The sequence below is a fragment of the Pelobates fuscus genome, chromosome 13, assembly GCF_036172605.1.
Source record: "Pelobates fuscus isolate aPelFus1 chromosome 13, aPelFus1.pri, whole genome shotgun sequence".
Taxonomy (NCBI): Eukaryota; Metazoa; Chordata; class Amphibia; order Anura; family Pelobatidae; genus Pelobates; species Pelobates fuscus.
The window spans coordinates 110608345-110623958 of record NC_086329.1 but is presented as its reverse complement, the minus strand read 5'-3'; the positions used below and the strand labels follow the sequence as shown (position 1 = coordinate 110623958).

At 46.4% G+C, this 15614-nt stretch overlaps 1 protein-coding gene across 7 annotated transcripts in view; it reads right to left on the bottom strand.

Annotated features, from left to right (window-relative positions):
* Positions 1-15614, bottom strand: part of LOC134583349 (receptor-interacting serine/threonine-protein kinase 3-like) — a 28003-nt gene that overhangs the window by 8748 nt on the left and 3641 nt on the right. For all 7 annotated transcript variants that reach the window (XM_063440237.1, XM_063440233.1, XM_063440239.1 and 4 more), the window contains 4 exons: positions 3986-4313; positions 3012-3151; positions 1534-1583; positions 601-759 (listed from right to left, as the gene is read on the bottom strand). In XM_063440237.1, coding sequence (XP_063296307.1) covers positions 601-759; positions 1534-1583; positions 3012-3151; positions 3986-4313 — 677 coding nt within the window. The remainder of the gene's footprint in view (positions 1-600; positions 760-1533; positions 1584-3011; positions 3152-3985; positions 4314-15614) is intronic.

The window sequence follows — 15614 nt, the reverse complement described above, 5'->3', positions numbered from 1 at the left end:
AGCTCTCCGCTACATGGAGAAACAGGTAAATATGAAAAAAAAAATCATACTTACCTGTTTTTTTTCCGCCTGCAGAGTGAGGCAACTGTCTCATCTAAAGTTCTCTTTGCACTCCACATGTTGTGGACAACATTATAGCATTATGACTGTAAGTGCATTATGGGGGATGTATTTCATAGCATGTTTAGTGCCCAAGGTTGCCTACTGCTACCTTATACATACAGAACTAACGCTCTGAGTTTATGACCATTCTTTTATTCTGTTGCCAGAAGAATTTGTTAGTAATAACTGGGGTGGAATGTTATTGGGGTACATCGATTTTTCTCTTCCAAAGAGTATATATTGGGGGTGTAATCTATTGGTGTCGGGGTAAACCTACGGCCTCTCCGAATCAAACAGCTTGGCGTTGGTAATATGTACGGTAATGCATGGTGTGTGATAGTGTAGAAAGAACACATTATCTATTACGAGAATCATAAATAGGCCATGTATCTGCTTGTTTTCATCTCTTCTGATTAATTGCAGCATTTGTTTTTTTCCCTGGACGTTGAGGCATACGGAACGTGACGTGTTTAGCCAAACCTTCGTTATCATACTCACCGTGAAAGCTCGGCCTGTCCTCAGCCTGTTTGTTCCAACACGAAACCATCAGATCCATGGCCTTTGGAACCATCTTCTCATCAGACCACCTGTCCAGTTCACTCATATCCGGCCTATGGCCGTTCGGTATAAGGAATGGGATCAGGTTTATAGGTGCACCTACAGAAAGAGATTTTTAGGAAGTAATTTTATATAAACTATAATAAGACGTATGGGAGAATATTTGTCATAACGTTCTATAATCTGACGGTTAAATTACGTTTTTATTTTGAAGTTTTTCTAAAAGTGAGTTAAAAAGTAAAGGTTTTCCCCAGAGTAAATCCTCCAGATTTTGCAGAAATTCACATTTCAGAAAATCGACAAATTTAGAATAGCGGCAAAGTGGGAATTGTAAACCGAACACTTTCCTGTTGGATAAAGTGGTGGAAATATTGATAAATCAGCTGAAAATTGCATATATTCAAAAATGGCAGTTAGGGCTCAAAGATAAAACCTGACATATTGAATAAATCAAGCAGAAATGTTCCAAAAAATCAATTTAAAAAATAAAAAATCTGGTTACATGAACTTGTATTTTAAAGAAATAGGAACTGCTGACTGAGAATTTGTTGTGGTATTTGTCAAGTCTGTACACGGTAAAAAACCTATACCAATTTGTTTATAATTTTATGTTTTTTTTTAAATAAAAGTTTAATGTGAAGATTGGTGTTCTTTGCACTTTTTGTATATGTGAAAATGTGCCCCATTTTTTGGTGTTGCTTTGCACTTATTGACTGCACTGTAAAGGGGCACACACATTTTTTACTTCAGATATCTAATAAGGTTATATATTCATAAGCGCCTTTTTCCCCACTTATTGTTGTTGTTATTTTGTAGTCGTAAGTCGTAAGTCGTGTTGTAGTGGTGGATAGACACTATTGTTTGTGTGCTTACCTGAGAAGGGTTCTTTTCCGGAGATCACCGACCACATCAAGATTCCGAAGCTGTGGAGTAAGTAAAGCGTTAATACGTGATTTCTGGAGAGCAGCTTTCTAAATGTAACTATAGTACACACATATTGAGCCAGGGGTGTACCAAGAAACACCGTAATTCAGGATGAGCTGTGCACCCGGGACACGTCATTTTATGTCAGTTGAAGTAACTCAGTGTCTGGTAGAAGATGAACATTGTGATTATTAATGATCCATTTGTACGTCATGCTTAAAGGGACACTCCAGGCACCCAGACCCCTTCTGCCCATTGGAGTGGTCTGGGTGCCAACTCCCACTACCCTTAACCCTGCAACTGTAAATGTTGCAGTTTTCATAAACTCCAATAATTACCTTGCAGGGTTAACTCCTCCTCTAGACAGCCACTAGAGGGCACTTCCGGGTTTACAGCACAGGTTTTCTGTGCTATAGCGTCGCTGGACGTCCTCACGCTATGTATCCCCATAGGAAAGCATTGAAAGCATTTTTCAATGCTTTCCTATGGGGAGGTCTGATGTGCGTTAGGTCTCTCCCAGCTGCCGGCCGTGCATGCGCAATCGGTCTCCCCCGCCGGATGACGTCGGCGGGGGAGGAGCATGGGCGGACCCTGAACTAGCGCCGAGGGACATCGGCGCTGGATACAGGTGAGTCACTGAAGGGGGTTTAACCCCTTCAGCAACATAGGATGGGGTGGTGGGAGGGAGAGGGGACCTGCAGTGCAAACCGTTTTCCTGGCACTGGAGAGTCCCTTTAATATTGTTTTCTTGATTTTATATTCATATTCATATTTGTACAACAGAAGCTCAATCAGATTAATATCTGGTGAATTTGGAGGCCAAGGTTACACCATGAACACTTTGTCATGTTCCTCAAACCATTCCTGAACCCTTTATGCAGTGTGGCAGAGTGCAGTATCCTGTGGAAAGAGGCCACTGTCATCAGGGAACACCATTGCCATGAATGTCTCTAAGTAGGTGGTACATGTCAAAGTCACATCCACATGAAAGCCAGAACCCAAGGTTTCCTAGCAGAACATTGATCAAAGCATAACACTGCCTACGCCAGCATGCCTTCATCCCATGGTGAATCCTGCTGTCATCTCTTCTCTAGGTAAACAATGTACACGCACCCAGCCATCCAGCTGATCTAAAAGAAAACGTGATTCATCAGACCAGGCAACCTTCTTCGATGGTCTAGTTCTGATGCTCACATCAGGGATGGAGCTTTGGAAATGGGTAGTTAAATTATTTTAGGGCTCAAGGTGCTTTTTGACCCTACCATTGCCCCTGCTGGCAATGTTGCGCACACAGAATCGCTCATCACCCAGCTGATTTTCAATGCCATTTTTGTAACAGATTCTTTTTATAGTTGGGGAGATCATTAGGGTAGTAGAACAATGGACAATATATTTAGTTGACTGTGTATCATTTGGAATTTTCGTACCTGTAGACATCGTAGGATTCGGTGGGATTGTAGTTAATGTTGATAAATGCTTCTGGAGGAATATATGCTAAGGTTCCCACAATACTCGGATTAGCAGAAGACGTGGCTCCTTGGATTTTAGACAATCCAAAATCAGTGATCTTAGAAGAAAACAAATAGTGCTGCGGTGTAAGAAAACACGCAATATACTATCTGAACAACAGCAGATTAATGAAAGTGGGTCAGTGCTGTATAACAGTTATGCAATTAATGGTTTTAATATAATTAAATAATAAATAAACATTTCCCGACAGAGGGTTGTATCTCAACTTTGCAGAAAATTGCAAAATGTTTATGTAAAAAAATACAAGTAACAGAGAATAATGCAATGCAAAACAAAACCAACGACACAGACCTAAAATGCATTACAAAGATTAATAATAACAACCATCTGTCTCGAAAAAAGCCCACAGGTAATTATTTAGTCACAGACTAATATACGGTGATAGGCAAAAAAGCCCCCCCAAAAAACCCAGAGGGCTCAAGGTTTATCCTTACAGATGTAAATCCATGACACTTACAGGGTTATTCACCAAATATACTAAAAATGACCAAATTCCAGCCGCAATGGCAATTCTCATATTTACTAAAGCTACATACGGTCGGAATTCGGTTAAGTCCCCCACCCGATGCCCTGCTATGTTTATAGAAGAAAGGGTTAAACCTAGCTGGACCTGGCACCCAGACCACTTCATTAAGCTGAAGTGGTCTGGGTGCCTATAGTGGTCCTTTAAAAAATGTTATCTTTTCGGGAATAACGGTTTGTACGAGCTACTATTGCCAATGCCAATCCTGTATGTTACCCCTACATTTCCTCACTCCCAATCTTTAGGTACCTATCAGGATCTCACAAGCAGTGACCATGCCTTCAGCTTCCTGAAAGATTAGGTAACCAGTTCCTATCGATAACTGTTCTCTACAGGGAACAGACTCACCTGAACATCCAAGTACTTATTCAGTAGAACGTTGCCAGGTTTCAGGTCGCGATGAATTATCGGAGGATCGAGGCTGTGAAGATAATTCATTCCCAGAACCACCTGGTGGAAAATCCGAAACTTCAAAGACCAGGGAACCGATTCGATATCGTTAACCAAAGTGTGGAGGGAACCGTGTGGCATGTACTCCATAACAAGACCATTCTGCACCATGATCCCCTCGACCTTCTTGTAAACGCCCAGGAGACGCAGGACATAGGGGTTGCTTGCTTTTTGCATCACCATGCTTTCCTTTGACAATGCTTTTATCAGGGTTTTAAGATCTGAGCTAAAGGAAACGAGTAATAGAACATTAACAAGATTAATGACTTATTCTGTCTATCAGAGTAACTTCTATCTCTCAAACCTTCCTCTCGCTCTCTCCTAAAGGGCCACACATCACTCTCACCTCCAGCTCGGCTACTTTCCCACCATGTCTATTTCCTGTCTATCTCAATACCCTTCCTATTGTGTTTTTATACCCACCTCGGCTAGATTGTAAGCTCGTTTGAGCGGTGTCCTCCACTACCTATTGTTCCTGTTACCTTTTAATAATGTCTCATTTGGTAAATTCCCCTTTTATTGTAAAGCACTGCGGAATAAGCAGGCGCTATATAAATCCCAATAATATTAATAATAATAATCAGAAGAAAACACTTTTTTGGATATTTTGCATGTAAACGCATTTCAGTGCCCCAGTATGAAACTTCATTTCTGATCAGTTTACTCACTAAGCAGTGAGCTGACAGCCGAGGAACAAAATACAAAATCAGAATCAAAGAGTTTCAAAAATACTCTGCGTTTGCATCATGGCTATTCTGGCCACAATGCTCTAACAGGGCTATTAATTATTCAAAATACCAATTAACAAAATGTTTTTTTTTTTTTTTTATGATTCTTTATTTTTCAATGACAGACATAAATGAACAGTGCAATTATGTGGCTTGCGCAGAAGCCCAGGTGTGGTATTAAAAAATTGTATAACAAGCTGCTTACATCAATTGTTTAAGCTATCTGTCTGTCGTCATTTTTCAATACAGTATAGTATAGTAGAAAGTTCAACACTTAGAAAACAAATATATAACATATTACGTAACTTTGAATCAACTGACATGGTTGTCGTTTGGTAGCCTTGGGATTAGTGTGTCGAACCTATAGGCCGGGTCACCGGTAAGCTCGGCCTACAATCAAGGAAAGTGGGGTTGCGGAGAACTAGGTGTAGGGGGGGGGGGGGGGGGGGGGGGGGGGATGGTCCTGGATGATGCCTGTGGCCGTTTAGTCGTCAATATAGTTATCCCACGGTTCCCATATCTTTGTGAATGTCGTCGTGTTGCCCCTCATTTGGGCCGTTAGTTTGTCCATGAGATGGCATTCTTTGATTTTGTTGAGCACTGCGGGTAATGGGGGGGGAGTAGGCTGCAGCCATGTGTGGGCTAGAGCCTTTCTGGCAGCTAAGGCTATCTTGTTTAGTAGTTGTTGTTCTGATCTGGGTAAGTCGTCAAGGGTCTGGCCAGGAGGAAGGTCCAAGGGTTTAGGTCTATCGGTCTGTGTAGGATCTCTGATGCAAGCTGCTGGACTTTTTTCCAGAATACATTGATTGCGGGACAGAACCACCACATGTGTGCATAAGTCCCTTTTTCTCCGCAGTTACGCCAACAGAGATCTGTGGGTGTTCTTTTCATATGATAAAGTTGGACTGGAGTAATGTACCACCTCATCATTGTCTTATATGCCTGTTCTTGCATCGTTACGCAGATAGAGTTTTGGAATTGGCTTCCCAAATATCCTGCCAGTCTATACCCTCTAGGGTTTCTCCCAAGTCTGTTTCCCCATTTCTCCGTATAGTGTAGGGTCCCCCATTCCCGTGTGGTGGAACAGAGGTGGGAGTACAATAGGGTGATTAGGCCTCTCTGATAACGTTCTGTGAGGCAGATGCGCTCAAAGAAGGTTGGGTTGGTTTTGGCGGCCGTTTTCACTGTCGCTTGGGCCGCGTAATGCTTCAGTTGTAGGTATCTGAAGAAGTCGGCTGGTTTTAGGGTTGCTTTGGTTTGTAGGTCGGGGAAGGTGATTATCGTGTCTCCAATATAAAGTTGGAAGACCCTCTGGAGTCCGGCATTCTCTAGGCCTTTAAAGTCCCAGGGTCTCATGCCTGGCGTGAATGCTTTATTACGGTATAATGGGGTGAGGGGGGAGGACGTGGTGGTGAGTTTGTGTTTGATGGCATAGGTGTCCCATAACTGGATCGAGTTAGTAATAGCTGGGCACGCAGTTCTCGGGAGTGCTCTGTGCTCCCTTGGTGTCCAGATATAGAATTGTGGGAGATCCGATTTCATTAGAGCTGATTCGAGATCTACCCAACGTCTAGTCTCTGGGGGGGTGTGCCATAGGGCAATTTGTGCCATTTGTGCGGCTATATAATAAAAGTGTAGGTGGGGCAACCCCAGACCTCCTTGCATTCTGGGGCGATATAGGATGTTACGGGCTACCCTGTGTCTCTTGTTTTGCCATATGAATCTGTCTATTGCTCGTTGTAGGGGGATGAGGCTATGTTTCGTGATGGGGATGGGTAGAGCCTGAAAAAGGAATAAAATTCGGGGTAGTACGTTCATCTTAATTGAATGTATTCTCCCTATCCAGGATATGGGTTTGTCCGCCCAGGTCTCCATGTCCGAGATGAGTTTAGCTATCATGGGAGTATAGTTCAGGCTATGGAGTGTGGATATGTCTGCTGGTAATTTTACGCCCAGATAGGTAAGGTGTGTTGGCGTAACACGTATGTGGTAGTCTGATGTGATTCCGAGTATGTCTGTCTGTGTGAGATTTATTGGAGTGCGCTAGATTTGTCTACATTGACTTTGTATCCCGAAATCGTCCCATATTCAGCCAGGAGTGGTAGTAGGGCCCGTAGCGTGTGGGTGGGTTCAGTGATGGTCAGCAGGATGTCGTCTGCATATCCCGAAACCAGGTACTCCTGGTTGTCCACCTTGACCCCTTTGATTTGCGGGTGTTCCCGAATGGCTTGGAGAAGTGGTTCGAGTGTCAGTACAAAGAGTAGAGGGGACAGGGGGCATCCCTGTCGGGTGCCGTTAGTAATTGTGAAGGACGGGCAGGCCGTTCCCGTAATCTTTATTTGCGCTGAAACGGAGGTGTATAAAGCGCGGATGGCAGTTATGTACGTATGGGGCATGCCTAGGTATTCCAATAGGGTAAACATGTAGGGCCATTGCACACGGTCAAAGGCTTTTTCCGCGTCGAGAGAAAGCGCTAAGGATGGTGTTTTTGTGTCCGCTAGTATCCCTATCAAGTCAATGTTGCGTCTCGTGTTCTCAAACAAGGGGACAGGGGGCATCCCTGTCGGGTGCCGTTAGTAATTGTGAAGGACGGGCAGGCCGTTCCCGTAATCTTTATTTGCGCTGAAACGGAGGTGTATAAAGCGCGGATGGCAGTTATGTACGTATGGGGCATGCCTAGGTATTCCAATAGGGTAAACATGTAGGGCCATTGCACACGGTCAAAGGCTTTTTCCGCGTCGAGAGAAAGCGCTAAGGATGGTGTTTTTGTGTCCGCTAGTATCCCTATCAAGTCAATGTTGCGTCTCGTGTTCTCAAACAACTGGCGTCCGGGTATGAACCCCACTTGGTCTGCGTGGATTAGACTTGTCAAGTATGGGTTCAATCGGCTCGCTAAGATCTTGGCGAAAATTTTGCTATCATGGTTTATGAGTGAGATAGGTCGGTATGCTTCTGGCTGTGTGTGGTCCTTGCCCGGTTTCGGCAGGAGGATAATGTTTGCCCTGGTCATGTCCCTGTCTGGTGGAGTTCCCGTCATTAGGTCCCTGAACAGGGATTCGAGATGCGGGACGAGGGTTTCCCTGAAGGTCTTATAATAGCTGCCCTCAAAACCGTCAGGGCCGGGGGCTTTGTTGCTTTTAAGAGAGGAGATGGCTGAGTCTATTTCCTCTTTTGTGATCGGTGCTGCTAGTTCTGTTATGGCTGCATTGTGTAGTTTAGGTAAATTTAGGCTGGTGAGGAAGTCCGCTATTTTCTGGTTCTCTGTAGTGTGGGCTACGTCGTCTCGTGGGGAGTGGTTGTATAGTGTTGTGTAGAAGGTTGTGAAAGTATTGGCTATGTCGGCCGGGGAGGTTTTCATGGTACCGTCGGGGGCTCTTATCTTGGTGATATGTGGGTGATGTGGTCTGGGGCGTAGTGTGCGGGCCAGTAGGGTGTCCATTTTATTGGACTTGTCATAATACGTTCTTCTTGTCCATGTGAGTGCTCTGGCTGTGTCATCTATGAGTAGTTGCCTAATCGTAATGCGGGTGTTCTGTAGAATGTGGAGTGTTTGGGGAGTTGGGTCGGTTTTGTGGCGTTGCTCCGCCGTGCGGAGGGCGTCTAGCAGTTGTGTGAGTTTCTGAGTTTTTTGTTTTTTTTTATGGGTAGCTATTTTGATGAGGGAGCCTCGGATTACTGCCTTGTGGGCCTGCCCACACTGTGGTCATTGGGATTGTCTAGAGATATGTTTTCAGTAAAGTATGAGGTCAGTTGTTTCTGTATGTCCTCCACTACCAATGGGTCCTTGAGGAGGATGTGTTCAATCTCCATGTCCATGGGGTAGGGCATTGGAGGCCGGTGAGGTAGATTGCGATGTCGGCGTGGTCGGACCATGCGATGGAACCGATGTCTGTTTTTTGCGTTTTCTCGTGTAGCCTGTATGGTTGGTCAAGAACATGTCTATGCGTGAGTATGTGTCGTGGGGCGGGTGAGTAATATGTTAGTCCTTATCCGAGGGGTTTTGGGCCCTCCAAGCATCTATGAGGCCTGTTTTACGAATAAAATGGTGTAATTGTTTGTCCTGAGTGCCCATGCCGTGGGATCTTAGTAGTCCTGGGCGTGAACTTCTATCAATAGCCGGGGCGGGTGCCGCATTCAAGTCTCCCCCTGACATATGGTTCCAGAATTGAGGTGTGTGTGTATTGGGGCGTAAACATTGATTAAGTGGATGGGTTGCGAGTGGATCGTCCGGTTGCTAAGACATATCTACCGTCTGGGTCTGGTGTCACTTTTGTTATGTGTATCGGGCATCGTTTGTGTGTGAGTATCGCTACTCCGTTTATGTTTGCGAAAGGAGCGTGCCTCGGCCGTCAAGCGGTATGAGTGGTCACGGAGGGAGACCTGGGCGGACTGAGGTAGGTGTGTTCTCCTGAAGGAATACAATGTCTGGGTTCAGCCTACGAGTTCCCTGTATAATGTTCTTCGTTTGCGGGGGGCGTTAAGGCCCTTGACATTAAGCTGAGGATATTTTGAGGGCCATGGTCATGGGGTTGGTGGGTGCTCTTGGACCGGAGGTGTTCGGGTGGTGTTGGCGTCACCTTGTGGGTTGAGTGGCGTATGTGTGGAGAGGGTGGTGGGTTGCGCCCCCACCTCTGTTCCATTGGGAGCTGTGTTGGGATTAGGAATGGATTGTGTCAGTGCGCCTCTAGTTTCGTCCAGGACCGGTGTGGACAATAGGAGGGGGAGGGTGATTAGGTGGATGAAGAAGGGTAGGGGGTATAGAGGGAAGAGGTAGGAGAAGGTACGGTGGAGCCGTACTTGTCTGGTCTTATACCATGCCAGACGGTGGGGGGGTGCATGAACCCTCGTCTCCGTGACGGCTAATCCAGTCAGGAAGTGATGGGTCATGAACCTGAAAGCCGGTGTGGCCCCCTGATACCATAAAACGTTTGCTTATTATATCTTAAGTGTGTCATATGCTTTTTGATAAACCTAGCAGAATGTTCTGCTCCTCCGTCCCTGGTTCTTAGATGCTAAATGGTTGCAGTGTGGAGGTGGGGCTGGGAGCTCGGGTGAGTTTTGGGTGGGGGGGGGCATATGGGGGGGGGGGGGGGGGGGGAGGAGGTGAAACCTTTATGGATGAGTCCCGTAGTGTCGTCTCTTACGTGTCGAGACAGCTCTCCCAGCAATGAGCACAATAGCGCCGGGGGTTACTCAATTTACATTTCGCTCTTATTTTTGTTGTTTTATGTTTTTTTTTTTTTTTTTTTGGCTAGATAGGAATGAGGGGGTGAATGGAAGAGGGTCCCATCGCCTGAATACGTGGTTGGGCCGGCCGGCGGGGGGTGGGGGGGGGAGGAGGGAGGGGGAGGGGGGGGGAGGGGGACAAGGACAGGCCCGTGGCGGCTGCATAAAACATTACATGAGAAAACAGTACACATCATATTATGACAGAGCAGGAACATGTCTATTTCACACTCCCCTCCCCGTATGTTACACTGCTTTCCTTGGGTTGGCTTAGTGTCTCTGGAGTCGTGTGCTCTGCAACCTGCCCCAGCCCCCCACGCCCCCCCCAGCCACCCACCACCCCGCCCCGCCACCCCCCAAGTGGCCCCCGCCACCGGCCCCCACGCAAGTATAGGATGTGTGTGCGGTGGGGTGATGTTTAGTATGCTGTGTTACGCTTACAGTGGTGTGTGTAACCTGGCTAGTTAACTCAATACATCCCACTGGTGTTATCAGTATACATTACACTTCCATGCGATGTCTGGATTTTGACAGCCGGTACAGAGTCTCTTTTTGGTATCAAGTTGGCAGCAATAGTTCTTAGAAAGTTTCACAGTTCACAATACCAAATAATTGGGGCTGTCGCCGTGGCAGGTGTCGTGTGGGTAGACAGGGTCTAGGGAGCCGGAGCAGTGTGTGCCAGCGGCCGCCAAGGAAAAAAGCAGTTCGCGTGCTGTAGTGTGGGGTTGATGCGATGGGGTCCATTACAAAAAAGGGTCTTGGGTAGCATGAGTCCCGTCAATCAACGAGTAGGGCAACTTTCTCGATGCATAGCGACCAGCTCATCTGCTTCAGGTGGATGGGGAAGGGTGGTTGCGACGCTATGCCGTTTGTCAGGAGGGGGTCAGGTGTGCTCATTCATGGGAGGTCGGGCAGGCCAGGTGGGTGTCGGTCTGCCGCCCGTTTATTCTCCGGCGGTGTACCAGTCGCGTGGTAAGGGTTGCAAGGTTGGGAGGGTGGTGTCCGGCACCGAGAAGCCCTCTGGTACTGTAATACCCAGTCCTTGAAGGAAGGGCACAGGGTCAGTGCCTGGCATTAGGATAAGTGGTCTGCCTTGCTTAAAGACCATTAATTTAAACGGATGTCCCCAGGCATACCTGATCGTGTTGGCCCTGAGCAGTTCCGTAATAGGTCTCCATTCTCTTCTGCGTTGGAGGGTGATGGGGGCCAAGTCTTGAAAAAGGGAGAGTTCCTTTCCCTGATGTGTGATGGGGTTGTCCCTGGCCTTCCTCAGCACTGCTTCCTTTGTCTGGAAGTGGAGGAACCGGGCTATTATGTCTCTGGGCCTCGTGTTGTCGTCTCTCCTGGCCCGCAAGGCCCTGTGGGCTCTGTCAATGTGCCAGTGCTCGTCTGGTATCTCCGGCAGGAGGGGGCGTAGTATCGTGAGGAGCAGGGCCGAAATTGGGCCTTCATCTTGTTGCTCCGGTAGGCCGCGCACGCGGATGTTGTTGCGGCGCGACCTGTTCGCTAAGTCCTCTAGAGCTGCCTCTGATGCTTCCAGCCGGGCTGTGAGCGTGTTGACATGGGCGGACATCGTGTTGTGAGCCACCGTGGTTGTTTCCACGCGGTGTTCGAGGTCTGCTGTTCTCTCACCCAGCTTGTGGATTTCGGACATCACCTCCTTCGAGGACCTATCAATCTCTCGAGCTAGGTAGCTTTTGACCGCCGCCAGTTCGGTCAGTATGTGGGCCATATCAGAAGATGCCAGGCTGTGAGGCTGGGGTGTGCTCAGGGTCGTTGGTGAGGCCTGGGCTCGTGGGCTGGATCCGCCGCCATTTTGGGAGTCTTGGCGCGGTGTGCGGGAGGCCGCAAATAGGTCGGGTACTGTGGCGGTGTTTTCCATGGTTTTTTTGCCCGATTTTTTCGGCTGGCGCCTATCCATGGCGGGTCAGGGGAAGGGAGGTGAGGTTTTTTTTCGTGTTTGGTCGGTTTATCGCTGTTGTGAGCTGTTGGTATAGGGGGCTAAGCGCGGAGCTCTAGGCTTGCACGTCCAGCTTGGTTCCCGGTCAAGCCACGCCCCCAACAAAATGTTTTTTTTAATGAGCTATTATATTTATTATCATGGACACTTCATTTTATTTTATTTTTTAATAATTTAATGCATTTTTAAAATTGTTTTAGATAAGACCAGTTAAATAACTGAGCAATAATGTGAGATATATGAAATATTCAGTTGACCAGAATCGCGATTAAGGGGCCTTGTTTGTGTTACTTGGTTTCGCCTTTATACTGGGCGTAGTTTATTCCTTTACACAAAGATTCCCGTATTAAAATAATGGAGAATGTATCCTGGTTTTCAATCCCGTGAAATAATGAACGTGCATCATCTGCAGCACAAGGCTGTTACATGTGCAAGAAATCACGTGACCTTCAGCTACATACGTGTTCACTTTTACTTTATGTGTTTAGACATGAATCATCCCATTCCATGTTTCCTGACCGTTGATATTTCACGCCAAGTGTTCGCATGCTATGCATAATAAACATGGATGAAAAAGAATGTCTGCAATTTGGTTTTAATGCAGAATCCGTTCCCAGTTTAACTCTGCTGAGGATCCGGGATTCTCAAAACGGAAATACACGTAGCCAGTCAGGGTTTACCACAAATTAATATATACAACTATATACAGTAAACAAAAGTTTAAGAAAAGTTTGCTGCAAATCCACATACTTTACAGCATCTGCAGGGAGCTTTGATTTTGATTCCTCCCATTTTTCCCTCTTTCATTTTTGTGTCACAGCAAGGCAGCTTTGGGGTTAAAATCAATAAATTAACACCATTAAGTTGTTATGGTGCCGGGAGATCCCTGGAGCCAGTTAACCTTCAGAGGTTTAGCTGTTACGGACAGTTAGCCCCAAAAATCCTGAGTCCGATACCAGTCAACTCTTCTCACTTTATTTTGTGAATTGGGAGCTGCTGACGCTACTGGTCTATCAGCGTCACGCGTTTCCTGATTGAAGTCTCGGACTGCAATGGATGTTTGGGGGAAGAGCTGACCTGCTCTGGACTGAAGACTTTGGAGGTTAAACTGTTTACTAACGGTTTGACCCCTGGTGGAAAGCATGTGCCAGGGATCTCCTGGTTTCATTACAACTTTATTCTGATAATGTAGTTATGGTGCGCGGAGAGTTCTTCAAAGTTTTGACTTTCTGGATATAATGAGTTAAACTTTGAGAGATGTTTTGGATTTTAAATAGTTATTGTGTCTGTTTGGTGAATATTAATGTTATTCATAGTGATGTCCCGAACTGTTCGCTGGCGAATAGTTCCTGGCGAACATCGCTTGTTCGCGTTCGCCACGGATGCGCTGTTCGGTCCGCCCCCTATTCATCATCATTGAGTAAACTTTGACCCTGGCCTGTACCTCACAGTCAGCATACACATTCCAGCCATTCGGCAGCAGACCCTCCCTCCCAGACCCTCCCACCTCCTGGACAGCATCCATTTTACATTCATTGTGAAGCTGCATTCTTAGTGAGAGTAGGGACAGTGTAGCTGCTGCTGATTTGATAGGGAAATTGATAGCTAGGCTAGTGTATTCAGTGTCCACTACAGTCCTGAAGGACTCATCTGATCTCTGCTGTAAGGACAGCACCCCAAAAAGCCCTTTTTTAGGGCTAGAACATCAGTCTGCTTTGTAATGTAATGTAATGTAATTGCAGTTGCCTGCCTGCCAGCCAGCCTGTGTGTCAGGCTCACAGCATATACTGTGCCCACTTGCCCAGTGCCACCACTCACTCACTGGTGTCACAATAGCTTGCATTTAAACAAAAAAAAACTTTTTTTAATGTAGTATAATAGCAGTCAGTTTCCTTCACTAGTGTGTGTTTCAGGGCCTGCCCGGTGCCACCACTCACTCACTGGTGTCTCAATAGCTTGCATTTAACAAAAAAAAACTTTTTGGACTGTAATATAATAGCAGTCAGTTTCCTTCACTAGTGTGCGTTTCAGGGCCTGCCCAATGCCACCACTCACTCACTGGTGTCCCAATAGCTTGCATTTAAAAAAAACTAAACTTTTTTGACTGTAATATAATAGCAGTCAGTTTCATTCACTAGTCTGCGTTTCAGGGCCTGCCCAGTGCCACCACTCACTCACTGGTGTCACAATAGCTTGCATTTAAAAAAAAACAAAACTTTTTGGACTGTAATATAATAGCAGTAAGTTTCCTTCACGAGTGTGCGTTTCAGAGCCTGCCAGGGCACAGTGTCACACCAGTGCAACTCATATCTGGTGTAACAGTAGTTTACATTTTTAAATGCTTGCATTTAAAAATGAGGGTTTTAGATGCTTGCATTTAACAAAAAAAAACCTTTTTGGACTGTAATATAATAGCAGTCAGTTTCCTTCACTAGTGTGCGTTTCAGGGCCTGCCCAGTGCCACCACTCACTCATATCTGGTGTTCCAATAGCTTGCATTTAAAAACACTAAACTTTTTGGACTGTAATATAATAGCAGTCAGTTTCCTTCACTAGTGTGCGTTTCAGGGCCTGCCCAGTGCCACCACTCACTCATATCTGGTGTTCCAATAGCTTGCATTTAAAAACACTAAACTTTTTGGACTGTAATATAATAGCAGTCAGTTTCCTTCACTAGTGTGCGTTTCAGGGCCTGCCCAGTGCCACCACTCACTCATATCTGGTGTCCCAATAGCTTGCATTTAGTAAAAAATAAACTTTTTGGACTGTAATATAATAGCAGTCAGTTTCCTTCAGGGCGTTTCAGGGCCTGCCAGGGCACAGTGTCACACCAATGCCACTCATATCTGTTGTCACAGTAGCTTGCACGCATAGTACCACTAATCAAAAAAAAAATGACAGGCAGAGCAGGCCACCCCACAGGGGCCATCGTGGTCGTGGTTCTGTGATTCCCTTTAGCCCTAGAATAATGCCCAGTTTTCAGAGGCCACGTACCCTGAACTTGAAAAGTTCTGAGGACATAGTTGACTGGCTTACACAGGACACCCAATCTTCTACAGCTTCCGCTCGGAACCTTGACGCACCATCCTCCTCCAGCTTAGCTTCGGGCACCTATCAAGTTACCACTCGCCCGCCTGCCGCCACCACCAACACTAGCACCACAGCCGCTTCACTTGGTATGTCAGAGGAGTTATTTACACATCAGTTGGAAGAAATGAGTGATGTGCAACCATTATTGCCAGAGGATGTAGATAACAGGGATATGTCTCAGTCAGGCAGCATTACACACGTACGGTGTGTTGATGATGATGTTGTACCCACTGCTGCTTCCTTTGCTGAGTTGTCAGATACAAGTGAAGCGGTTGATGATGACGATGCGTCCGTGGATGTCACGTGGGTGCCCGCTAGAAGAGTAGAAGAACAGGGGGAAAGTTCAGATTGGGAGACAGAGAGGAGGAGGAGGAGACGAGTTGGAAGCAGGGGGAGGTCGTCGCAAGGAGCTAGTGGCACAGTCAGACAGCATGCATCGGCACCCGGGGTCAGCCAGACAGCACGTCCAATCAACGCATGCTGTTGCCACCACCAGAATGCCGTCATTGCAGAGCTCAGCAGT